This window comes from Phlebotomus argentipes, unplaced genomic scaffold (assembly GCF_947086385.1).
Source record: "Phlebotomus argentipes unplaced genomic scaffold, Phlebotomus argentipes genome assembly contig_6, whole genome shotgun sequence".
Lineage (NCBI taxonomy): Eukaryota > Metazoa > Arthropoda > Insecta > Diptera > Psychodidae > Phlebotomus > Phlebotomus argentipes.
In genome coordinates, this window is record NW_026776145.1 from 2,293,868 (window position 1) to 2,318,713 (window position 24,846).

Consider the following 24,846-nt stretch of genomic DNA (forward strand, 5'->3'; position numbering starts at 1 on the left):
TTCTCCCACCAAATTCAGTCATCCGCGGCCAATTTTCAGTCGAAAACCTCCCGCGGTTCATCCCTCTCTTTCACATTAGTATGCATACTCTCATTATCATGTGGGATTATGGGCATTGCGGCAGAGATTCGAATGCACATCCTCCACACCCGCGAAGCCAGGGGAAGTGTTCACACTCTGAAGGAGAGCAACAAATGGGTGTCGGAATTCGGCACGGCACACAAAAAGACGCCTTTCTAATATCGTCGCAGAGAGGGGCGACCACAGGAACAAGGGTGGAGGAGATTAATCAGGAGAGTGATACAATTTTATACCCAGGAACAGTCCTACTGTGAAATATGCCACTTGAAAGAGCAGCAAAACTTTAAACCTCCCGAGGGTTCGCAAAGGGACAAAAATTTCAGCAAGGTTGGAAAGATAGAGTGAAAATTTCTTTAGAAAAAATCACGTAAAGAAAAGTCGACGTAATGTTTGTTTTCTTCCAGTAAAAAAGGGATCTTTTGTATATATCATAAGATGCATTGAAATATTTTCATATGATTTCCATTTAGATTTTTAAAAGCTATACGTGTTGAATTTGGCGTAAACTAAGCTGAATGTGGGAAATATTGAAATTTATTTCCTCTCTTTTCTCTCACCACGCCACCCATAGTCACTATGATTTCCCCCCGTGGCGGCCCCCCTTGAAGCACTCAGAGAGAGAGATGAAAATCACTTGTCCTGCCCATTTTATAATGATGGGGATCAAGTGCAGAGCGGGGTTGTACTTTGATAAAGAGAAATCGTGAGGGCTTTGGCAGCTTTTATGGTTATCGTCTGTTCAAGCCATTTCGCATCTCTAGAGACACTTTTAGTTACTAGGTGGGAAGAGAGAGTGAGATGTTTTATGGACTTTACATGACAGTCACACTCGTTAATGAAATAATAACAGACTTTTGAGCCGAAGCTTTGTACATATTTGACAAAATGTGGTTTGGTCTTTCATAACATGTACCACTTGTACCCCAAATTGCTGCCCGTGGTATTGACTCAATCCCTTTGTGGCGTGTTCAGCATCTCGGGCTCAGCCGTGGGGAGGCTGAAAATGTCAAGGATAGGCGAGAGAGGTGGATCAGATAAATGTACCAGGAATTGAGAAATTCTTATGCTACATTCGTGGCCACAAATCAAAGACGACGAGATGCCTGGAGCTTTCACTGCGCCAACAACGACGCACAGACGGAGAAATTGCGGCTGTTCCTTGGGGGCGAGAGGGGAAGGAAGTGAAAGTCTTCTTCAATTTCGTTTCCATGTTCTCTCTCACCCATTTCACCCTCTGCAAATGTGAGAGGTGGGTCTGCGATGAAATGTTCATTACACTGAAAATACGACATTAACCACCATCGCTTTTTTCTCTCCAGAGGAGACATCACACTTTTATACTTTTGCCCCCCATTCCAGTCAGATTGAAAGCATTTTTAGTGCATTGATCCAAGTTCGTCGCGGAAGAGTGAGACAGAGCGCGAAGAAAAAACAGAGAACACAAATAAATAATGTGTCGTGAAAATAAGTTACAATCCATTTCGACACTTTTATGGTACGGAGACAGAATAAAAAGTATTAATTATTTTCATCTGCCGTGGCGCCGTGGCTTAGTTGGTTAAAGCGCCTGTCTAGTAAACAGGAGATCGTGAGTTCGAATCTCGCCGGAGCCTACAATCATATTTTTGGGCAAAATAATTCAGAGTCCAAAAAATGCAGTTCAATTGCATCACTCTGTAATTCACCTATTATCATGAGTTACAGATGATTCATTTTTAATCAATGAACTGCATGATAAGATTATAATTCAGACATACAGGAGCTGAAAATGGTTTTCAGACACACCGGACACACCATATCATTGAATCGGAGTGAATTAAAATATTAAAAGCTTAAGATAATACAACCATAATTTTTACATACGAATAAAAATTATAAAGTAAAACTATTGTATTAAAATATCCAAAACTACCGCTTGAAAAATTAAAAAAAAATTATTCAATCAGAGCACGTTAAATATGTGTACAAATGTCATGAATTACTGGAAAGAGAGCAAATGAAACTGAGATGATAAAGATAACAAAATGTTTACAAGTGTGTTTCACTAGCTTGATAAATTGATGCTGTGGTAACTCAATAAATTCGTATTTGTCGTATTTGTTTTAAAATTTCGTGGCGCCGTGGCTTAGTTGGTTAAAGCGCCTGTCTAGTAAACAGGAGATCGTGAGTTCGAATCTCGCCGGAGCCTATTTTTGGCGAAAATGGTAGGACCCAACTCAACTAGTCAGGTTAATGGTCAGTTATCGTACCCAGGAGATTAAATCGAGGTCAATTTTTATTATACTTGGCAATTCAGTTTTATGTTGTGGTGTTTTGTATCTTCCATGCAAGGTCAATTGATCCACCCTGTGTATTCTTCATTCCCTGCGTTGTTTGTTTATGTTTATTATATCACTTAACGCAACATGGAAGAATTTAGCCAAGTTAAATAGAAAAAACCCAATATATTATCTCTAACTCGTAATTAATAGTAATTAGTCTGCAGTTCATTAGTATGAGAGAATTTGTGCGGTGGCTTCGGAAAAAATCATTAATTTTTTCAACTCACGCCCACCCCTTTTGGCGAGTGCTTACTCGAGTGTTTCATCCCCACATAGACGGACACACTCCCTGCGGACGGTCGACAGCATCGACCTAATAACGGGCGAGAAGAGGGCGGAAAATGGTGTTTCAGCCAGTCACGCAACTCTGGCGCAGAAAAAACGCGGCGTAGCTCGAAGGAAATGTGAAAATTCATTATAAATTGTAAGCAAACAGATTGGCCCCATGGTTACTACTTGATGCCATGCCTGATAGGTCAGCCACCCTCGGTCATCGTTGAGCTCAGGCGCTCAGGCCTTGCCACCTTGAAAGATTGCCCAACGAATTCCCCTAAAGTAGACCCACGCCGCGTGGGTAATTCAGGTGATTTTCTCATTAGGCGAGGAGAGTAAATTTGCTTACTCTACTATTACCCTCACTTTAGGGATGCGTTGCGAGGAAGGAAGACTAGAAGGCAGGAAACTAGTGGAAGAGCGATGGAAACTCATGTCTCAAAAGAGATCAAAAGCCCATGATAGAATTTTATATAAATTTCCACCACTATGTTGCTCCATTGAACCTTCTGTGCCCAAAGTTGGTTTAGTTTATAGACCATAGATGAAATTACATAAAATGTATGGTCTTAAAGAAGCAGATACTCTTAGGCTTGAACTCGAAATCTAACCTTTAGAATCACATTAATCATTCTTTGGGTTATTTAGGAGATTATTAGATGTATTGTTTAGGCAATTCAGTGAAAAGTCATAACCTTTATCTATTTTTCTCTGCCGTCATAACCATCTCAACTCCCTTTGTATGAAATCTGAAATTCAGGAGGCGTGTGAGCTATCACGATTTGTAATCAGGTGGCGGAAACCCTTCCAGCAGGAACTTCCTTATCGGGCTCTACACCTTAAATCGAACATCATATATATGAAAGGATTGATGCACGGCGAAACATATTCTTCACCAGTCTTTTTGCTCGGAATTTTGCTGAGTGTGGCGAAAAAGGACAAGCAGGACATCCCCCAAGTTAATGGAATGAGTGAGAAAAATGACGATTTATTGGACTTTTGTGATTTCGTGTGGGAAAAAGGAGTTACTTCAGCTTGTGACTCTCCCCAATGATTTATTGTTTAATATTTTCACGATATTCCCTTCACGGTTCAACGTCGTGTGATTAATATATGAGCGATGTCTAAGTGGAAATATCCAATTTCTTTTGCCTCTTTTGCTAATCTTAGCTCAACATCTCATGTTTTTTCTAACGCATTGGAGACCCAACGAAAAATCCCCCGAGAGCACCATATTCACATAATATCCTTCTCAATTTACAACTGCAATCTTAACTTTTATCTCCGTCCTTTGCATTTCCCCAGTCACCCTTCGCAGACATCGCAACATTAATAATTCAATCTGACATTCATCTTCTGTTCTAGATCACCTAATCCAATTCACAACAGAAATGGGGGGATGCCAGAGAGTAATTGAGTGTAAATTGCGCCGCCGTTAATCTGAGAGCGCACACAACACTGTGGCGAGAGGAATTAACTAGATATCGGAAGTGGAAGTTGTCACCATATCAAATTGAAATTAAAACTCTCCACTCAGAGGTGGATGTCACGCTAAACTGCGAGAGAGAGTATACAAATGCAGGGGGATTTTGTAATATAAAATAATTGCCATACACTCTCGAACATTTACATGCCCATCCACCTTCTCTGCCGAGGCTGTGGGTGGTGAGAGTGGCACAATGAGCTGGGGAATATGATTGTGCGCACGGCAGTGTCTTTTCCTGTTCGCCCCAGAACAACCAGAGTTCTAATCTTCCGGCGGTCGTTAGTGAGAGTCGCTCTAAATTGATACAAGCTGGAGACTTTTCACTGCGGCATTGCTTAATGCATGCTCAAGGTCGTCGAAAATTGCCAACGCCATTTATTTGTTACAGCACGGAACCTAAAGGACATTGTCGTCAATCCAAATTATCGAAAAATGAGCACAGCTCGCTATATGAAGCAAATCGTAAAATTAATAATTACATCTTCTCAATTTTCTCCATTGTCTAAACACAGAAGTCACAAACTTATCCAAAAAGCCCAGATACAATTTATCTGATTAAAATACAACAAAGTAAAGAAGTCTAACTTTCTTCTCCTCTTTATGTCTTCTCTTGAATTATCGAGTGAATTTGAGCGTATAAAACTTTACGATTGCTGAAAAAATGTTTACGAAGGCTCTCACTTTAAGATATCCAATTTCTGAACATTGCAGAAAGCAAATGTCCTTGCGCCATTGCGTCTCTCACCCAAAGTGTGAGAAAACTTTTTATACTCACTGACTGAACATTATTATTCCTCATTGTGTCTCATCCGTGTAATTTGTAGGTGTGCAGGAGTGTAATAAATTACCTTTAGTTTTGATTTATTGATTCATTCGATAAAACATCCACATGCTTGGGGTACAAAAGGGAAAAGATTGGATTGATATCGCCCCCTTTTTTTTATTACATTACGTACACACACAAACACCAAGTGCAAACAATAGGCCAGCAAGGTTGGGGTCTCAATGGGAGGCGGAAAACGCCTCACTTCCTTGTACTTATCAAAACAACCCACAAAAATAACAAGAACACGTCTCGGGAAGACAGAGAGCCAGGAATGCAGGCATCTTTGCTCTTTTTTCTCTTTTCTCACCACATTATCCTCTGTGGTTCTGCGTAGTCACTCCAATAGAAAGTCTTCGTGAAGAAAATGTAGAATGTAATGATATTAATGGCGATATTGAATGCGAATTCAAGAAGAATTGAACTAAATTTCATTGGTTTCGCATGCGAAAGTCGCAAGATAAGGAATGGAATTAGAAAGTAGCGAACTTCTATCATACTTTGCAGAGCTATAGATACAATTGTACATGCAAAGTAAATTAGCTTGTAACCTGCACTCTGACCCTCCAGCAACTCGAGAATGCTTGTCACCCCGAAGACATACACAGAAATTGCTAGATACCTTGCTAAGTGTTTCGCGTAGAATCTGTTCCACAAGTAGAAAGTGTAGTGACGATTGTCGGCGAGCAAGTAAGGATGAACTACTGTGTTGTACTTCACAGCGAGCAGGAAGAAGAGACCCAGGAGGAGTGTAACGTGCCATCTTTTCAAAACATTCCTCAAAACATTCTGCAAGTTCATCAGGAGAATTCCACTAGCGAAGAAAGTGACAAATACAGCAAAGTATCCAATCTGTAGGGAAGAGAAAATTATGGTCAATTAATATTTTGCCATTGAAGAGACATTAAATGCTAGTGCCACCTGAGGCAGATGAAGTGTGGCTTCATGGGCACTTTTATCGCCCACTACAATTGACCCATTAATCCATACGAAGACGACGAACGCCACCATCACAAAGAGATATCCGCAAAATTGCCCAATTATGGGGAAGACATCAACGTGAATTTGGGTGAGTCTCTTCAGGTAAAAGCCAATGGCACTCAGGATGTCACTGAAGGAGTATATGTAGTTGGGATCCTTCCTCGCGCTCTTCCTCAATGTCTTTTCCACCAATTTATCAAGAACGTTCATGCCAAAGACACCTCCCACCCACACGATGTTCGTCTGCCGCATGAGAACAGCCACAGCAGCCGCCGTCGCGGCTGATTTATTTTGCCTCCGAAGGGAGAAATGCACCATGGCCAGGGTGGCACTGATTGACACGACGTCCGTGTAGTACAGGAAAGTGAAAAAGTACATTGGCGGAAGGATGGAGAGACTCAAGGCATCCAAAGCATATCCCCATGCTGGATAATTCTGCAAAATACATGTACAACATCTGTTATAATATACCTAAAGCTTGAACTCAACGATTTTGCTCACTTTCACGTTCTTTCCTCGCAAAATCCCCTTCCGGATCTCATACATCCAGTAAATGTTTAGTATGGAAGCCAGGAAGGACACCAGTCGAAGATAGTATGCCTCACAGAGTCCCAAAGGCATGAGAAGCACTGTGGAGTAGACATACAAGCCTGGGAAGGTTGTAATTTTAGGGTCCCACTGAAATTACAGAATGCCATTAGCATCAAGTCCTGGAAAAGTCACTCAATCACCAGGAATATTTACCACTGAGAAATTCCCATTGCAATAGTGAATTCCCTGCCTCAAGTGGAACTCTTCATCTATCACCAATTGTGTGGTGTCATAGACTCTATGGAAGAGCCAGAGTGAGATTGCGGCATAGATTCCTATTCCTCCAGCCAGGAAAAACAAATCCTTTCTCATTTTCAGCTTTTCTCTCCGGATAAATCAACATAACAACATAACCTTCTAATGATAGCCGGCTCTCTTCAGCTGCTCTTACAGAAAAATCTAGTCATTTAACAACTATTTCCAATCTCAGTATGAATAACCAATTCCCATTTGAGATATTTATGAGAAGACAATCACTTTCCCTACTCTATTTTCTAAGAAAATAGAAGAAATTGTGAATTTAAGCTTCACACGTCTGCAAACAATAACAGTAGAAAAAAACTGAACGAAATGTCATCGCGAGAAAAAGCCCGCCGAACATGTTTCGTCAAGTCACATAACCTCGAAGAGTGGAATTTCGCAAGAATGCTCACCTCTCTGAAAATCACCTTTTTGTGAAGAGATTTTTAAATTTTCCGGCTAATTACGTGTGTTACAACACAATGAAGTGCTCAATGAACGGGACCAATACTAGAAGTAAGATAAATTCAGTGTAAAACAACCAAAATCCCGATTGCATTCATGACTGTTTTTGTTTACAGTTCTCCACAAGATCCTCCAGAATCTGGCCAAAGTTGGTTCTGACTTGTACCTGGAAGCCTTACTGTCAGGATTGTCCCTGCGCACAGTCAACTCATCACACTCCTCCTTTGCCAAGATTCATCTGGCTGAGAGCTTCTTCTTAGAATATATTCAGCAAATCACCCCGTCAAATGCCAGTTTCGAGACAAAGTGTCGAGTATCTTTCAAGTCTCTCCTCTCCGTATTCCGGCACATAAAGAAAGTGGAAGTGTGCACTCTCAGGCTGGACCAGGAAACTGCCAGATTGACTCTGCGGCTGAGGTGTGCAGAGGAGAAAGTGAGGAATATGTATGTGCCAATCTTAGAGCAGGAGACTTTGGATGCCACTTTCCACCGTGACGACATCATGAACAAGATTGTTTGCCATGCGAATCTCTTTTCGAACATCATGACCCAGTCGGAGACGGAGCTCACTTTGGATGTGTCGAAAGAAGGAATCGTAGTGAAGAATTATATCGACGACAGGATTGTTGATAAAACCGTGGCGAGAACGACTGTAACAGTGAAGTAAGTCTGATTACAACTCATTCCCAGGTCATATTAATTAATAATCTCATACCTTTCAGTCGTAGCGAGTTCGCAACCTACTCAATAAAACAGGAAACACGATTGACATTCTGTTTCAAGAGCCTTCGTGCTTTCCTGACCCTCGCTGAAGCCGTCAGCGCGGGCTGTAATGTAGCGATTGAGTTTGAGACTGAAGGCAGGCCTATTATCATAACAGTGAATGAGGTTCCAGTGAGGGGAAGCCTCCTCATGTCAACTCTTGAGCAAGAGACGTATGATGACTCGATGATGTCCACTTATGATGATGCGATTCACTCTGAGGTGATGCCAAACGACCAGTCTATAAGGTCTCAGAATAAGCGTCCTAAAACCTCACCTATTGAGCAATCCTTGTGTCCGGAAAAGAGACCTCGGGCTGAGAAGCAATTGGAACGGCCACCAATTCAAGCAGAAGGTCAATTGTCAGACACATTGGAAGATTCGAGACAGGATTTTCTCACCAGTTCCACTCCTGATGACATCCTACACAGGAATCCACCACAAGTCGTTATGAATGAAGATGGCCGGGCCGAGAGTCCGTCAATTCTCACGCAGAATAAGGATCCGAGCACTGGATCTTCTTCCTATGACATAGTATTCCAAAAGGACACAGATGAGACAGACAATGCCAAGAGGAAATTGAGCCTGTCGAAGGAGAATCTCTCTATGGAAATGGAAGAAGACTTGGATGAGAGTGTGCCACCGTCTCCGCCGACAGAGGAGGATATAAAGAAGTTGAAGGCGCGAAGGATCTTCAGGAGATGCTTCGAGGCCACTTTTCACTGCTCCAAAATACCAGGAAAAAGCCAGATACTTGCTGAAAACTCGGACAGCGAGTAAAATATGTAGCTTTATTAAAAATCAACGCCACATCGATTGAGGTAAAGATCTTCTCTTTTATACCCGCGACTTGTTCCCAGAGATTCTAAGTACTGCAGAAGTTCTGCTCCCTTAACAACATAGCCAAACACTTGGCGGCGACCATCGAATTGGGGCACAGGATTGAATGTTATGGCGAAGCTGATGTAGGATCCTCTGCTGAATTTGCTGCATATATAGAGAGCCGAGAGTGTCCCAGCGTAGTCGTGATTAACGGGGATCTGATAGTGATCCAGGCGGTTGCCCAGCACGGGATCAACAATCAGCCATTCAAGACATCGTTCCGTGTAGATTCGCGTGACGGGAAGAGCGTGCTGGAAAGTGACCCGAGTGATGTACTCAACAAAAACTTTGCATGTTTCCGGAGCCAAGTCGAACAGCAGAATAACTGAGAGTCTTCCATAAGTTTGTTCAGATTTTGCGTCTGGGCTGAACTCAAGGTAAATCTTCCTGCGGCATCGGTTGATTGAAATGCTATCCTCGGGTTTTAAGTAGTTCGGATAGAGTTGTTTCTCGGTCTTCTTAGGAGGTCTTCTGTCCGGAATTTTCTCAATAGTCTGATCGTCAACTCTGGCGCGCTGCAAAGGGAAGAAATCGACAATTCATCATAATTTCAATTTCATAAGAACAGTACCGTTTTCAGCAATATGCTTAAAAAGCGCTCGTTTTTCTCGTCAAGTCTTTTCTGTCTTGTCTTCAGTTCCAATGCATGCCTCGAATATAGCAAAAGAATTTTTTCTTTCTTCTTCGACCTTTTCTTATCTTGATCCTCGCAAATGCACTGATTTAATCCAAAAGTTTCAGAGCTTAAAGCTTTGTTTAATTTGACCAAACGATCCATTTTCAAGATTCACTAGAAAATTTCTTAGAAGTTTTAGATAAAAGAGCAACTTTGTCTGGAATGCTACGATTGCTGAGAAAGTAAACATTGAATTCGGCAGTAACGAAATTTTAGAGAATATGTAAATTCTTCAACACGCTTCGAAAGATGTGAAATATATTTCTAACTGGAAATATCCAATAAATAATTAATCTTCAATATTATTCTGTTAAACACAGCAGTTACAATATTTTGCGCTGAATGTGGCTCACAATTATTTATACGCAATCAAGAAGCAAATGTGTGCGTGATATTTTGCTTATACATCATTTTATGATTCTATTTTTCCACATGAGAAAAGCAAAATGTAAACTTCACTACGTGGTTTAATTAATCTGCGACAAGAATTTTCTGCTGCTGAAGTGACGAATGTGTCAGCAAACAGAAAATGAGGAACTGGAAAAACTATACTGAGAAGCACAAATATTTGGAAGTCGCAGATTGGTGTCTTTGCGTGCGAGGAAATTTAGACCTCAATTCTTCACCCTTATCGCAACCTAATTAACAGAAGTTTTGCAGTAAAAAATATGTCATCAATCGAATCGCACGGTGTAATACAAGTCAGAGTGCCTTCGCGCGTGTGGGTGTTACTTTTGGCTGACAAAGGAGAGGTAATCAATGGTGAGACTATTTGCAAAAAGTCACACTGTGTTAGCACAAATTGTTAGCGATTGATTGAGAATGCAAATGAGGAGTGGTAAAATTCAATTCACTGCTATTGAACGTCTTGATAACATCGAGACGTATTAAGTGATCTAATTCTGGGTGCAAAATGCCTTAGAAAACCACAAAATTGTCCACTTTGATCGTATTTGCGGCCGATCATGTGAGTTTTATGCGATCTGGAAAATGGTAAATTGCGCGGTAAATTGAACTATGAGTTCTGGGCCGAGAAAGATTCACGTGAAGAATGCAAAAAATGACCCAATGTGACACTAAAATGGTCCTAATCCTCCCTCGAAGGTTACTTTTTTTTGGGTGTGTTGAACAGACACAAAATTCTGACCATGGCGAGTGTGATTTCATCAGAGGTTTGTTATCACGAACCGATAAGTGATAAATCGGCCAGTTATCCAACGTGATGAGCCCAGGTGAGACTCAAGGTGCGCGAGAGTGGCAGTCACAGTTTCAGCCAAACCGTCCAGCCAGTCGGACCCTCCTGGCCACAGTGCAATCATCGCGAAAGTTCAGTGGATTGATCAGTTTGGTGGTGATCCCCAGAAGCGAAGGTCTGTCAGGAAGTCATCGACAGTTCATGGCCTTATCTGGCTGCGACCAGTGATTCCAGACACTCTTGAGATTAAAGTCACGTGCGTGGCAGTGAATCAATGACTGGAATTAAACAGCAAAGCAAGCATATTAATTAAGTGGTGGATCTTATCGCGAACTTCCCTGTCTCGGTGGCGCGAGATCGTGTGAACAGTTGACGGGAATGTGCGTCCAGTGTGTCAAGGAGAGCTCCAGCTAATTACCTTCTCCATTCGGACTATTCTGACAATTAAGACAGCGGCGAGATGAGCAAGAGCGAGGGAGGAGGTGCAATTGGAGGCCTAAATACTGAAAATATTCCGTGGGCAGATGACGATGCACAGGCTGCTGGCGGTAGTTCAGCCACAGCGATGGGGAGCAGTGCTGACACAGTGTCCAGTGAGGAGTCACATCGTCGGAGAACACTCATGGGCCGCAGAAGCCATGCAAATCATTTGTACATAAAGATACCCCAAGACGAACAGGGAGCTGCCAAGTCATCGGACAAATCAGGGTCTGCTTCATTGTCTTTCGCCAGCAGTTCAGTGCACTGATATTATTTCCATTGCAGCAACGTCACCAGTGATGATGATGAGAATCCTGGCCCGCTGAAGGAAATGGAATCTGGAGAGAAACGCGGTCTGAGGAGGAACTCCATCTCTCTGCCCACCCTGAATGCAGCAGATCTCGAAGCTCTCGTAGCCGTTCACGATGCTGCCCAGGAAGTGCGAGAGAAGCAAAGCAGAAAGGTATGATTGAAGTGAAACTGGACTATCTCTCTCTGCCCAATCATGAGATCAATTCCATAAATCACCATCCGTGTCACACGCTCATCAAAAACCATCGATAAGATACGCAATCGTCTGAAAGCAATTGAAAGCAATTCACGAGCAATAGCTTTGCTGTACCTTCACTGCCAAATTGACTGATTGTTGAGCTTTCAAGCACACGCAAATTGACTTAAGTATTTATAGTCGCACGGGAGAAACTGTATAGAATTCACCCTCAAAGAGAGAGAGAGACTGAGAGAGAGAGAAAGATTCCTCTCTTAAAATGATCATTCAATTTAAATGTCCGGAATTTTCCTATGTTGAATCTTATTTAGAAAATTTTAAGCTTTGCAAAGTGAATTAGATGCTTCATCGGAATATGTCGTTTATCACGGCTTAAAAAATGTTTGTTATTTAAATTGTTTTCTTGCCTTTAACCGGTTAATCTTTTCTGTTTAGGATATTTTTTTAGGTAAAAAAAATCACTCGATTCTCGCTGATATTCTTCACACACGGAAATCCATTAAAAATTTCTCCAATCACAGCCAATGAATTGTGCAAGAGGTGTGCAATGCCTTTCCGCTCTTTTCAATCACACACAAGACTGACTGATAACACGAACTAATTGATAAACAAACAGAATGAGGGAGACTGGCACTCAAGTGGCGTTATCTAAAGCGCTCCAGACAGGATGTCTCAAAAGCATTTCGGTAATCCGCTAATGTTATTCATGTGGAGTTTTTTTTTACGCCAAACTCATATGATTTCGTAAGAATTTCTCATTTTCAGATTAGTCAAAATATTCCGTGATAAAATGTATGAGATGTTTTGTCTTCTACATAGTCTCTCTCCTGGAAATTGTATATCACCCTCTATTTGATGGTCTAAAAGTGAATTAGTTGAGCACACAATATAAAAATTTGCCATTTTTCCTCTCTGCACCAATCTTCAGTGTCTCTCTTGAGAGAGTGACTCTTCAGTTGATGACTCGCAGTCACTGTTATCACATCTATTTGGATGAAAGAGTGAGAGTTTGACACGAAAACTTTCCTATATGCTGTGCAGTTTAATTGCAATTATTCGTTAATTAACATTCATTGTCTCTGCTGTGATAAAAGTCGCGAGAGGTTGACGGAATGATCGTTGGGATTTCTGTACAACTCGCTTTTCATCAGTTTCTATCTGTCCCGGGAAACAGTAGCACAAGACTGTCGTCTTTTCTAGTGAGATTTAGTGTAAAATAACAAAGAAGAAATCGCGTATTTTGGGAAAATTCAATAGACTTTCGCTGCATCCAAATCGTGTCTCTGATTGCAGCCAATTTTCGGATAATATGGACGGCACTATAAAGACACACGGAAAGAGTTTTAGTTGCAATGACGGATTAAATCGTGACGATAATCTGCATGAGGGACTCTATCAAAGGTACGATGGCGTGCCTGAGGAGTCCGGTCATTCTGGCGATGAGTATCACAGTGGCAGTGAAATTAGCCTCCAGAGATTCCATGCTTACCTGCAGCAGCAGCGACAGGTGTCAAATCAATCATCTTGATCTCTCCATTTCTCCCACGAAAGCCTCTCTCCGCTGATATCCTCCCGCTTGGGCTTATCATTCCAGGCTGGCGACGACGGCGAGTCGATGGTGTGCAGCATTGAGCCAGACACAGAGCAGTCTTCCGAAGATGAGGAGAAGAAGCCTTCGAAGAAGTAAGTTGATCGGTCACGGGACGAGAAATCAGAAATCTAGATTGAGCCCATTCGAAAGCCCCTCAATCACTTCTGGTATGAGACGTGAACGTCGTAAATCAGTGCTAAAGCTTCGTTATCCGATAAGAATCGTGACTTTATTTGAAATCAGTTCAGTGAAAAAGAAAGAAAATATTTTACGCGTAGAATGTTTGAGATTTCGCAGTGTGCTAGAAAACGGGGCAATTTTGCAATAGATCTGTTCAAAGCTAAAAACACATTGCGCAATTTTCTAAAGCTTTAATTAAAGCTGGTTTAGCTGTGATGGTTCTGAGCATGAAATTTTGAAGTGCGTATGCTAGAAATACTATATAACTCTGAAGGTAAAAATTTTATGATACATTTTTGGCAAAAGTAAATTGTTGTTAAATATGATAGATTTGTTTTATAAAGAAGATTTCAAATCAGTCCTTTATCTTCTTTATTATCGTAAATATTTCATTATTGAGTTATACAAAAATTGTCTTGAGACTCAATCAACCAATGAATTGCAATATTACCTTCGCACAAAACACACAAGCGCGTTTCAGCTTTGTCCATGTAAAAATTCAAGAATCGAAGTCTCTTCAGTTTCAGTCGATGAATTAATCTCGTGCCACGCAGTTTCACAGTTCAATTCGCGAGAGTTGATCGAAAAACCATTAAGGTAAACATGAAATTTTTTGGCATAGCGTTAATCCACGTGGTGTTAATACATCCAGCAAACTCGCAAGCTTCGGATAATTTGGGTGCGAAACGAACCATGATTTTTTGGCTAAATCCATACGCCACTCGGCCAATTAGCGGACGCGCGGTAGAAAGAATCTTCTAGTGGAGCAGATCCAGCGGAGATTTTTTGCTCTGTCTGAGGCGTCTCTGGGTCAGGTGACTCGTCAGTGAATCTCCGATTGCGTCCGAAGCAGGGCTGAGAAAGCGCTCCCGCGCGAGAGACTTGTTTTCGTGGCCAGGCGGAATTGTGTGGTGAAACTCCAGCGAATACGAGTGTCTTCCTGCTGAAGTGGCAATTTAATAGAATTAAATTGAATTCAGTCGCTGGAGACCAACACTCGCGGATTTGCTGTAGATTCGGAAGTCAGTGTCTGAGATTAGTTATCCACGAAGGTGTTTTTTGATTCGTCTGCAGGTACATCTTCCGCACAAAGAGGCGCTCCTCCATCGCCCCATTGCCCGCCCTGAGACTCAACGACAAGGAGATGATCGCCAACGAGTTCGACAGTCAGAGTGTCACCACTCAGAACTCCATCACCAGCGCCAGTTCCCTGGCATCGCTGCTCAAGGAGAAGATTCAGGTGAGTCGAGACACTTTCCCACGCAATAAAATACTAGAATCTGGCGCAATCTGGAAATTCCCCGATTCCACTCGCCTATTGTTTGCATAATCATAAATATTCACCAGTATTGAAAGCGATCAGTGTATTGCAAGTGCGGAATGATATGGGAAAACATTGCGTGGAAGAGCGTGGTGAGAGACTGTACATTCCGGAGATAAAAGTGGTAGAAGTTCGTATTTTATTTGAACCCTTAATGATCCCTCAGGAAGACTGATTTAGTGACAATTCCACTTCAGACTTCCGTGATAAAGTGATCTTTGTGCAAATTAAAAACAAGTATTCGCGGTACGCAATTTAAATCATTTTCGTATTACACTTTGCCTTTTGAAGGAAAAGAAAATATTTGTGGTGTTAATACAATCATTTGCCGAGAGTTTATTGTACAACTCTTATTTAAATGCAATTTATACATACTAGAGGACTTAGCACGTGTGTGATAAGTGATAAGATTTCGCTCCATGGACCTCTTGTTGTGAACCTCATACGACCTTTCTTGTTTATTGAATTTAGAGTGCTTTCAGAAGACACTCACCTTAGAAAATTTTCCGCAAAAATAATGCATATTTATTTGGCATTGGAAATATTGGTGTGACCTTTACACATCAGAGGCTCAGGCTATGCTATAAGCATAATAAGGATAAACGAAACCAAAAATTCAATCTATAACAGACAAAAATTGAACTAATTAATCCTTTGTTTATTTTCACAGATGTTCCCGTCGATGTTGAGGAAGAAGAAGAAATCGAAAGACTTCAAGATCAAGGCCTTCGTTGCATGTCTCTTCCTGATCATCGTCTTCCTCATAGGCTATGCCTATATTATGTACAACCAGCAAATCCTGGCGCGCTCCTATTTTGATCGAGTGAAGTTTAACAAGGGTCAGCGAGTTATTGGGATCTACAACGATAAGGGAACACTGATGGTGACCGGACGCCTGGGAACCACCATACACGCGGACAAAGCGTACCACTGTCTGACCAACAACACCCTTGACGATGGGAGTGTCTGTCTGGAGTGGGACGGAAAAGCGAGGATGTATCTCAATTTCCGGGAGCTCAGTCCAACAGTCCCCTGCTACACCATCCGCTGGCAATCGCTCTCGCCGGATGTCCTGCCCACGGATTGCTATGAGTCATTTATGGGACAGGGACACTGGTACGGAGGAGGATTGACCAGGGGCGGGAATTGGCCACTGGAGACAGAGTCTTTCTCATTCGCCCCATTCATCACAGGGGACGCAAATAGGCAACAGTGGGGCAACGCCTTGAAGCGCTACTTCATCAGTTCTAGAGGAGTGGCGATTCAAGTGGATGAAAAGACGCCTCTTTATGTGAGCATGAACGATAACAAGTCAGGAGAAATGTGCTTCCGCGCTAAACACGATCACTTCGCCTTCGTGAATCGTCTCACGGCATTGCCAGAGCTGAGCTACAGGATCTGCACCAGTGACAACATGCGACAGCTGCATCAGCAGATGACTCAGCAGAGTCTCTGGGATGGGCTGAAGGAGCACGATATCAATGTGGTGCATTCAATGCTGGAGGAGCCCGTCTGGCAAATCCCATCTTCAGGCGGAAAGAGCCTCACTGCTGACGGAATCCACAACTACACTGAGCGAGTGATTGCCCTGGGATTTCTCCGACTTGGCCATGTTCTCGTCAATGAGTTCTGGCAGAAGCATATCGGAGATTTCACGCTGGAAACTGAAAGATTCCCCAATCTAGAGGAGACTGTGACGATTCTCCATCGTCGTGGCTTTCGAATTGCCTTCTCGGTGCAGCCCTTCATCAGCACAGACAGTGCCAACTTTGCACAATCCGTGGCGAAGAAGTTGCTTATCTACGAACGCCAGTCGGAAAGAAGCATTCCTGCCCTCACAAGATACAAAAGCGTGGCAAGTGCAGGTGTGCTGGACATCACTAATAACGCATCTATTCCCTGGCTTATTGAGAAACTAGAAAAAATACAGAAGGATTACAAAATTGACGGATTCTATCTGGACTTTGGAACATCTCAGAACATGCCGCACTACTATCAGTGCAATAAGACGCTGTACAATCCCGACCAATATAAAACCATCTTCACGACTGCCCTCGAAGGAGTCATCAGTTTGATTGGAGTGTCCAGTGCCGTTACCGTTCCCAGACCACCAGCCTTCGTCAGTCTGCCACCAGTGAATTCTTCCTGGGACGGGCTTAAAACTGTGGTGACAAGTGCCTTGACTTACGGCATCATTGGCTACCCATTCATAATGCCAGGTATATTGCCCAATTCTGGATTACTTAGTCTTCTTTTTAATTCCGTTAATTAATTTCTTTAGGTCCAATCGGGGGTGACTACCTCCTCCCGCCATCGGCTACCAACGAGACTGTGTCCTTTTATTCCATGAACGAACCTCCACTGCCGGATCAGGAACTCTACTTGCGCTGGATGCAACTCGCTACTTTCCTGCCCGTGATCCGCTTCACTCACTTGCCGTCTGAGTACAAGAGTGATCTCGTGATGGAAGTGGTTAAGGAGCTGACTCTCATTCGGCAGAAAGCTGTGATTCCGCTTCTCAAGAAATACCTCAGCGATGCCATGAATGAGGGTTTGCCCCTCATCAGGCCGCTCTGGATGTTGGATGCTCAAGACACAGCTTGTCTCTACGTCAACGATGAATTCTCTATAGGTGAAAACCTCATAGTGGCCCCGATCCTCGAGAAGGGACAAGTTCAGAGAGAAGGTTAGTGCATGAGAACCAAGAAACGCGCTGTAAGAAACACTTCTTCGCAGAATAACTGAAAACATGAAGATTAATTGAATCAACTAATCAATCGAGTAATTAAGAAGATTCATGGCGTGAATAATAAACAGCTTGAAGCTGTTGATTTCCCCCAAAGTTCTGAGAATCTCACTCATGATCATTCATTGAGCACTCAGACATGATGACTTCTGCTCTCTTTTACAGTCTACCTGCCCCAGGGCGTCTGGAAGGATGGCATTGATGGATCCCTGAGGAAAGGAAGTCGCTGGATTCATAACTATCGAGTTCCTGAGGATAAAGTAGCGTATTTTATGAAAATGCCCGACAATACGAGATTCTAGTGATATTCATGTGTAGATATTCACTTTTTACTCCCACTTTTATTGTGTATTAGCTCTAATGACGAACTATTGTACTGTTGATTCTAGTGATATTGTTCAAAACATCCTTTAAGAAATAAAAACATCTGAAAAGCAGCTTAAATGTGATTCACATTCTTCCTCCCTTCTAAATATCACTGAAATCACTCTCTCGCGCTTATTCAATTAATCGCGCCTCTCGCGTGGGAAGTGTTTCCTCTCCAATGTCTTAAGGCTTCCTCAATTGCATTCATCTGCCTGGCTGAATCACACTTTCATCAGGGTCTGCAAATTTGCCCTGCAATTAAGTGAGGTCCCCTCACGCCCGCTCTGGATCGTTAAACTGCAATCAAGACATTACAGAGCTGGGATGCGACAAATTGGCGCCAAAAATGGAAAACGAAATGGATTTCACCCCAAAACCAGGGATTTACAAGCTTTATAAGTAGGTATGTAAATACACTATTATGAAACAGTGGGAAATAAAGGAGAATTTTATACTTCTTCCATACATTTTTTCTCAAATATACATATGTATATGGATGATATTGATTAATCTATCACTTGGCAATTCCAGTGTTTTCCAAACAAAATGGGTATATGCAAAAAAAGACCTTCCTTCCAATTATTTTAAGGGTGGAAAACACCTGCTTTTTGCCACGCATTTGCACTTTCTATTACCATATTCTTCCCACCTTCCTAGTCTCAGTGAGAATTCAAGAATATGAGCGTCATTTGTGGCTTCATCGCGCCCACTTTTGTCCATCTGGCAAAGTGGGTCATACTCTGACCTGTACGAAAAAGGAATCTTCACTACGGTTTTTCCGTGTGAAGCCCAACAAGTGGGAAAATCGTCCCTGTACGAAGGAAAAATGGTATGAAAACAAATTTTAGTGCTTCTTACAGCGCGACAAAAAGGAGGGGACAGGAAACTCGCAGAAACGAACTCATTTGCCTGCAGACAAAGAGGGTTCGCCAGCGAGTGGACGGGTGTTTTCCTGGTCCCCCTTCAATAAAACTAGAGCGTCGCAGCGGATCGGCTTTAGTCAGTCTCCGGCGCGAATTGGAAGCAGTCGTCTCAGCGTTCTGTGTGCTGTTCTCTGGGTTCTTGAATGTGAAAGTGGAGTCAAATTGATTGGCAAAGAGCGTGAGAATGAAGTCAGTGATCAGCCTCATTGTGCCCTGCTTCCTGGCCATGCTGGCCATGGCAGATGACGAGTTCACGGGATCACCAATGCACTGCCAAGAACTCAATCCACAAAGCCACTTGGATCTCGAGCAAGTGGGTAGTGATTTGGAATATTTTTCAAGAGCTCACAGTGATGTTTTTCGGCCACCGAATTAGCAATTGACGCCCTCAACTTCCGGACAACACTTGGCTCTTGCCATTCACTTTCAATTGTATCCACGCTCTCAATCCCAGTTAAAATTCCCACCCAGGGCGTGTTCCCCCAATTCAGGATAATTCCTGATAGTTGCCATGGAACAAAAACTTTGTTTATGTAATGGAAAAGTACATTATGGGAAGTTATGATTATAATGATAGTGACAGACTTTTTAAACAATACATTTTAGTGAAATGGAACGTAGACAAAATACGTGCTAATAAAGATCGGACTGAAAACGTATAAAATTTATAGAATCTAAGGGAGAATCATCTAAAATACCTATTGATATTAGAAGTAACGGGAAAACGAACTTGAAATTAATCTATGTAAAGCAAAGCTTCCAGAAAATCGTCTTACATGATTAATCGCAGAGCATGACCTGAGATTTCATGCTTTCCCTATATTTGTGTTTATGTAGATCAGTTCAAGTGAACTTCGAGAGATAAAACTCATTATTTCATAAACATTACCGGTTTTTCATCTGAATACATGTATTTGGAAAGATAGATTCCCATTCATCAAAATTATCAACTCAGAACATAATTTGTATAGTAATAATTTACATATGCGTAATAACATTAATCGTATTAGAGAAAAATAAAAGAGTCAATTTTTCATTCCTTACATATTTCAGATGGCAATATGATTATTCAATTTATTTATTTCGCTAATAAGTGGTTGTGTTTGTGACACCCTTGGGTAAAATTCCTCAAAAAATTCCATGCCTTGCCCAGTATCAGCATCTCCCACAAGTTCAGGCCAATTAGCGCCAATTAAGTAATAACTCCTCTTGGAATAATCCTCAGATCATGGGTTTGTGGTACGGCAGCGAGATCTACACGCATCACGACAACGAGGAGCGTGAGCTGGTGTACAATTCCTGCGTGGTAATCCATCTGGTTGAGGTGACGAATGACATGACCACCACGGAGAGGAGCCCGCGACCTGGGGAATACGGCTACGGGAGCACTTACCGGGGAAGGAATAACAGACAGAACTTCCGCTACCTCAGGCTCGTGTGGGATGAGCGCGAGAAAACACTTGAATACACGATGCGTCTCAATGCCTCGCGGCGAGGCTTCTGGATCACGACGGCGCCCCAGGGCGGAGGACCCTTTGAGCTGGAGCACGGCACCTTCAGTGGCACTGTGCAGGTCATGAAAGCCGTTGGGGATCACCTGGTGCTCACTTTCTGCCAACACTTCCCCACCGGAACACTCTTCTCCATTGTTCTGTCGCGACAGCCCAACACCCTCACTCTGGAGGTAAAAATAAATACTCTCAAAATGTTCTACTACTGGAAGAAGTGTTCAAAATTATCAGCCATGATTCTCTGTTCTTCTGAATATGTATTTAAGAGCTGAACTCTATAATAGCGAAATTTATGCAGAACTGCATTTGGTCAAGGTTTCAGTCTGCCATATGAATATATATTGAAACCTAATTAAATTGATCTCATTTCGAGTTTATTGACAAATTAAAACACTCTTGAGCATTAAAATGAAACCTATGACGCATTTCAACATTCTGCCCAGCTGGCGATCTCATGATTAACCAATCTCTGCTCCACAGGACATCCAGAGCGTGCGGAATCTGCTCAAGAGACGCGGATTGCCGACGACGAACGTGCGGAAGGTGTGCCGAAGCGGCTCTGGTCGCCCCGACGGCGCCCTCAGCACCACCCTGCTCATCCTCCTGGCCACCCTGCCATGCCTCACGAAATTTCTGGCAATTTAGGCCTCCATCCCTCGCCTGAACCGCGCGCACCAACACTAATTCCATCCAATTTCGCATCATACACACTGGAATCTCCATCACCATAATTTATATATGTAACTCGTCGCTGACCCTTTCATCGCAACTCCCCTCCCCTTTGCCGCCTAATAAAAGTCAATACAATTAGTGAGTGTCTTATGGGCCGCATGGCAGATGATCTTGAGAGAGATAAATAAAGAGATGTCCAGCGGACGAAAATATACACAAAAATATTTATTGTGCCCGTAAAACAAGGCATTTTGTCAGTTTCTTCTCAAATGTCCAACAAGTAATTGATTAATCGACCATCATTACCAATGTTACCAATTATAAGAATTAAAGTCACTTTTCCGTCCACTGAGACGCTCGCCAGTGGGTGTTGATTCACCACAGTCTCGAGGAAGGAGGGATCAAGAGGTCACGACGGAGGCACCGCAAACGAACTCCTCAATTGAATAGTGGCACGAGTTCATGAAATATTACCCCCAGTTCACATCTAACGCCTTTCGCATTCACTACAATGCCACAGCACAGGCGATGACAGAGGTTTTTGAGGAATCTAATTGTTATAATCTGTGGCAGAGCAGACACTAATTGTTCCATGGTTCAGCATTGTGGAACATTTTGGAGAAAACGATGAATATCGAAGTTTAATCTAAACGTTAAAACTTTTTAAGATTTCCATCTTGGTGCCAGTGAAGAGTGGAATAACTAATAAAAGTCTTATTTAAAATATTTATACATTCTTTGCGTAAAAAATCAATATGAGTCTTAACATAAATTGAATATTCAATAAGCCATAGACAAATCCACTCAATTCATTTAGTTTTATTGGTCTCAGTTGCACGTGGTTTATAAAAGACTTTCATCTCTGTTTACTAAGATATTTCCTTTATTTCATGTTTATTTTTCAATACATAATATTCAATAGTCACCAATGTTTTAAAAAAGAAAATCGCTAGGAATATATTTGATAAATAGTTGACAAAGTAGGATTCCTCTCTGGGTGATTCTCTGTGAGAAAAATCACCGGCAATGAGGATATAATTTCTAGAGCGAAATAAAACAGATTTAACAAAATTCTCCTAAAAGTCATTATCCGTATGTATAGTGTATTTTGCTGTAATTTACAAATAATCATCAATAATCAAAACGTAGAATAGAAAAAGAACTTCGCAATACTTGGTGCATTTTTTTGTTTTTTTTTACATATTTTCAGAATGAGACACATTGTCATGACAACAGAAAAATCATCTCTATTCTGGAGTCAAGCAGCCAGGGTTCATCCAATAAATCCAGCTGGACGTCCATACACTTCTTTTGCACGAAGAACGAGTAATTTTTGGGATTAGTGGATCCAAATGTGCTTTATATTTACCTCTCCTCTCACATTCCATTCTGAGTTACCTACGAGCAGAATTTAGTTGGCGGGAAATCAGATGGCATCGACAGAGTCTGCTTCCTCCTCGGAACTGATGTAATCATCGAATTCAATATCCTCATCGAAGCCATCCTCCACGAATGTGATTGTATCATTGATGCGCACGGATTCGGGGAATTCGCCATAGGTCTTCAGATTCCTGGCCTCGTCCGGTGTGTACTTGAGGATCACGTCCGCCTTGGAATCCTGATAGTCTCTCAAGCCAACAAGAATGATATCGCCTTGATTGATCCACACCTGCAAAGCGAGAGAAGCGATTAATAACAGAGCTTGGGAAACTGGAGCGGAACATTCATTGATTTATTCTTTTTATTCGTGACTGAATAGTTGATTGACATGCACAGAAAAGTACACGATGATTCTAAAATATCTAAAAATTCACGAAAAAGTCTAATGACAATTGCATGATTTTTCAAATATGTGCATGTTAAAATTTCTTTCAGTCGATTGAAAAGAAAATAATTACATTTTCTATATATAAATTCCAGAAAATATTTATTATCGAAATGGAAATTATTTAAAATCAGATATTTTTCAGTGGTAATAAATCATAAAGTTCTTTTGTTGTGTGATCCGTGTTATTTAAAAAAGGATCATAAATCCGAGGACAAATCTACAGACATTAACTCATGCGATCATTCATTTTATAGGGTAATTTTGCGCTCTCCGTGATTTCGTCACAGCACCAAAAACTCATGCGCTCCGAAAGCCAAATCATAGAAACTTCCAGCAAGAATTCTCCTAAAAGCAAGAGAAGTCAATCTTGGGGCACCGATTTTGCCAGAACACGATTGAAAGGGAGGAAAACCTTGGACATTGGACAACTTTTCAGCCATGGAGACGCTCAATAAAGTGGCTGGCATTTCACGAATTGCCCGTCGTAAAAACACGAATGCAAATCAGCCAATGCGCTCGTGGCTCTCGCGTCCATCTTTCTTCCCATGGACTTTCACGACGCAGTTTCAACGCCCCCGTGGGGCTCCTATACTCACCTTTTTCCGCAATTTCCCACGAATGTGACACAGTCGCTTTACGCCATCGAAGCACATTGCCTCCAGCCTGCCATTGCCCAACATCTTTGTCACCTGAGCATATTCCTGCTCGTCCTCCTTGAAGATCAACTCTCGCTTCTCGGATTCGTTTTCATTCTTTCCACGACGGCGATTCTTGCCTCCTTTTCCCTTGTTCTTCGGCATCTCTTGCGATTCACTTGGTCAGTTCGCTCACAATTGCACGGAAATCTCGTGAAAAAAACAATGGAGAAAATTTGCCTTGAGTCACTCTCACGAAAATGTGGGTTTGCCTTGCCAGTTGACGTCAATGGGAGTGCTGGCAAGCAAGTCGCTTCGGGAGGCCTCTAGAGGCGGAATAAGAAAGAACTGGTCTAAATTGAGATGAACAATATATTTACAAAAATTTCCCCTTGATTTTCTTTATAATCGTCAAAAATATTTTGTTTAACAAATTTTCAGGAGTATACAGAATATTCGAATAGATTTGTGTACTAAGAAATGTTGATTTGAGGGAGAAAATTCGATGTGGCAATATCCCGAACGCGCTCTAAAACTTGCGTACTCGCAGAATTGAGTTTTTTCACAGCCGTCGCAACTGATTGCAGAATAATCTGGAAAGGAATCAAAACAAACGCTACATTTCTGCTTAATTAACAAACTACTCGTGCACTGAGACTAACTTGACTCTTCAGCAACTGCTGATCGGCAGCGATAATTTGTTTTGACGCCCCAAGGAGTGTTGTCTGTACAAAACAGTGCATATGACGCCACAGCAATTCATTTCTCTCATCTATAAATACCCGAATAGATTAATTGGCGTGCTTGCGACACATCCGGCAGAGGAATCTTACAGAGCTTCCTGTGCAGAATTGACGAGAATTGGGGGTCTGACCTCGAAGGCGAAGACACCCCAGAGGCCATAAAAGACTCAGTCAGCTCCGTGGCGGTCTGGATGGGCAGGTATGCATTGGAGAATGAGACGATTTCTGCAAATAATAAAATATGGATATTGAGCGCTTTGGGGTTATTGCTGACGCTGGCAAAATTATCACTGTATCACCATCATCTGACTCGATGGCTTCACCATCGATCACAATGGGGCCTTTGCTGCTGCTGTCAGTCATTATATATACTAATCTAGGGCCTATCACGAGAGGAAAATGTGCATTTTCCCAGAGAGAAAGACAATTTGTAGCAAAAACGTAAATAAAGGGATGAGAACTAGTCGAATATCCAAGAACCTGCACACGCGCGTGACGTCAATTGTCAAAATCAGCTGATTTGTGTTTTCGACCACTTCACAACCTGTGATAATTGAAGATAAATC

At 42.0% G+C, this 24,846-nt stretch overlaps 7 protein-coding genes and 2 non-coding genes across 10 annotated transcripts; 5 read left to right on the forward strand and 4 right to left on the reverse strand.

The window, feature by feature from the left end:
- The first annotated feature begins 1,620 nt into the window (after positions 1 to 1,620).
- On the forward strand, positions 1,621 to 1,694 carry Trnat-agu (transfer RNA threonine (anticodon AGU)). The gene has a single exon. It is a non-coding gene; the product is annotated as a tRNA-Thr (tRNA).
- A 501-nt stretch (positions 1,695 to 2,195) lies between these two features.
- Trnat-agu (transfer RNA threonine (anticodon AGU)) lies at positions 2,196 to 2,269 on the forward strand. Its single transcript has one exon. It is a non-coding gene; the product is annotated as a tRNA-Thr (tRNA).
- Positions 2,270 to 5,014: 2,745 nt separating this feature from the next.
- On the reverse strand, positions 5,015 to 7,129 carry LOC132260358 (putative Dol-P-Glc:Glc(2)Man(9)GlcNAc(2)-PP-Dol alpha-1,2-glucosyltransferase). The gene is made up of 4 exons (XM_059758418.1): positions 6,710 to 7,129; positions 6,467 to 6,643; positions 5,906 to 6,400; positions 5,015 to 5,836 (listed from the first exon to the last, which is right to left on the reverse strand). Exons 1-4 carry the CDS (start codon positions 6,866 to 6,868, stop codon positions 5,291 to 5,293), a joined length of 1,377 nt encoding a protein of 458 aa, XP_059614401.1. The 5' UTR covers positions 6,869 to 7,129; the 3' UTR covers positions 5,015 to 5,290.
- A 30-nt stretch (positions 7,130 to 7,159) lies between these two features.
- LOC132260348 (cell cycle checkpoint control protein RAD9A) lies at positions 7,160 to 8,922 on the forward strand. Its single transcript, XM_059758406.1, has 3 exons — positions 7,160 to 7,312; positions 7,378 to 7,924; positions 7,984 to 8,922. Exons 1-3 carry the CDS (start codon positions 7,279 to 7,281, stop codon positions 8,801 to 8,803), a joined length of 1,401 nt encoding a protein of 466 aa, XP_059614389.1. The 5' UTR covers positions 7,160 to 7,278; the 3' UTR covers positions 8,804 to 8,922.
- Positions 8,818 to 9,947, reverse strand: LOC132260380 (uncharacterized). The gene is made up of 2 exons (XM_059758450.1): positions 9,477 to 9,947; positions 8,818 to 9,420 (listed from the first exon to the last, which is right to left on the reverse strand). Exons 1-2 carry the CDS (start codon positions 9,681 to 9,683, stop codon positions 8,818 to 8,820), a joined length of 810 nt encoding a protein of 269 aa, XP_059614433.1. The 5' UTR covers positions 9,684 to 9,947.
- Positions 9,948 to 10,806: 859 nt separating this feature from the next.
- Positions 10,807 to 18,046, forward strand: LOC132260327 (myogenesis-regulating glycosidase). 2 transcript variants are annotated; one of them, XM_059758373.1, is made up of 7 exons: positions 10,807 to 11,484; positions 11,542 to 11,719; positions 13,359 to 13,447; positions 14,610 to 14,775; positions 15,527 to 17,075; positions 17,138 to 17,542; positions 17,768 to 18,046. In XM_059758373.1, exons 1-7 carry the CDS (start codon positions 11,237 to 11,239, stop codon positions 17,902 to 17,904), a joined length of 2,772 nt encoding a protein of 923 aa, XP_059614356.1. In that variant the 5' UTR covers positions 10,807 to 11,236; the 3' UTR covers positions 17,905 to 18,046. The 2 variants fall into 2 exon arrangements, with proteins under 2 accessions (XP_059614356.1, XP_059614364.1); XM_059758381.1 differs by lacking the exons at positions 10,807 to 11,484; positions 11,542 to 11,719 and adding an exon at positions 12,734 to 13,271.
- A 926-nt stretch (positions 18,047 to 18,972) lies between these two features.
- Positions 18,973 to 21,818, forward strand: LOC132265101 (uncharacterized). The gene is made up of 3 exons (XM_059765589.1): positions 18,973 to 19,204; positions 20,117 to 20,575; positions 20,883 to 21,818. Exons 1-3 carry the CDS (start codon positions 19,076 to 19,078, stop codon positions 21,045 to 21,047), a joined length of 753 nt encoding a protein of 250 aa, XP_059621572.1. The 5' UTR covers positions 18,973 to 19,075; the 3' UTR covers positions 21,048 to 21,818.
- A 424-nt stretch (positions 21,819 to 22,242) lies between these two features.
- LOC132265114 (eukaryotic translation initiation factor 1A, X-chromosomal) lies at positions 22,243 to 23,838 on the reverse strand. Its single transcript, XM_059765616.1, has 2 exons — positions 23,499 to 23,838; positions 22,243 to 22,743 (listed from the first exon to the last, which is right to left on the reverse strand). The coding sequence occupies exons 1-2, from the start codon at positions 23,700 to 23,702 to the stop codon at positions 22,501 to 22,503; spliced, it is 447 nt and encodes a 148-aa protein (XP_059621599.1). The 5' UTR covers positions 23,703 to 23,838; the 3' UTR covers positions 22,243 to 22,500.
- Positions 23,839 to 23,904: 66 nt separating this feature from the next.
- LOC132265121 (biogenesis of lysosome-related organelles complex 1 subunit 3) lies at positions 23,905 to 24,761 on the reverse strand. The gene is made up of 4 exons (XM_059765630.1): positions 24,580 to 24,761; positions 24,371 to 24,505; positions 24,200 to 24,309; positions 23,905 to 24,130 (listed from the first exon to the last, which is right to left on the reverse strand). The coding sequence occupies exons 1-4, from the start codon at positions 24,641 to 24,643 to the stop codon at positions 24,011 to 24,013; spliced, it is 429 nt and encodes a 142-aa protein (XP_059621613.1). The 5' UTR covers positions 24,644 to 24,761; the 3' UTR covers positions 23,905 to 24,010.
- Between the last annotated feature and the right edge of the window lie 85 nt (positions 24,762 to 24,846).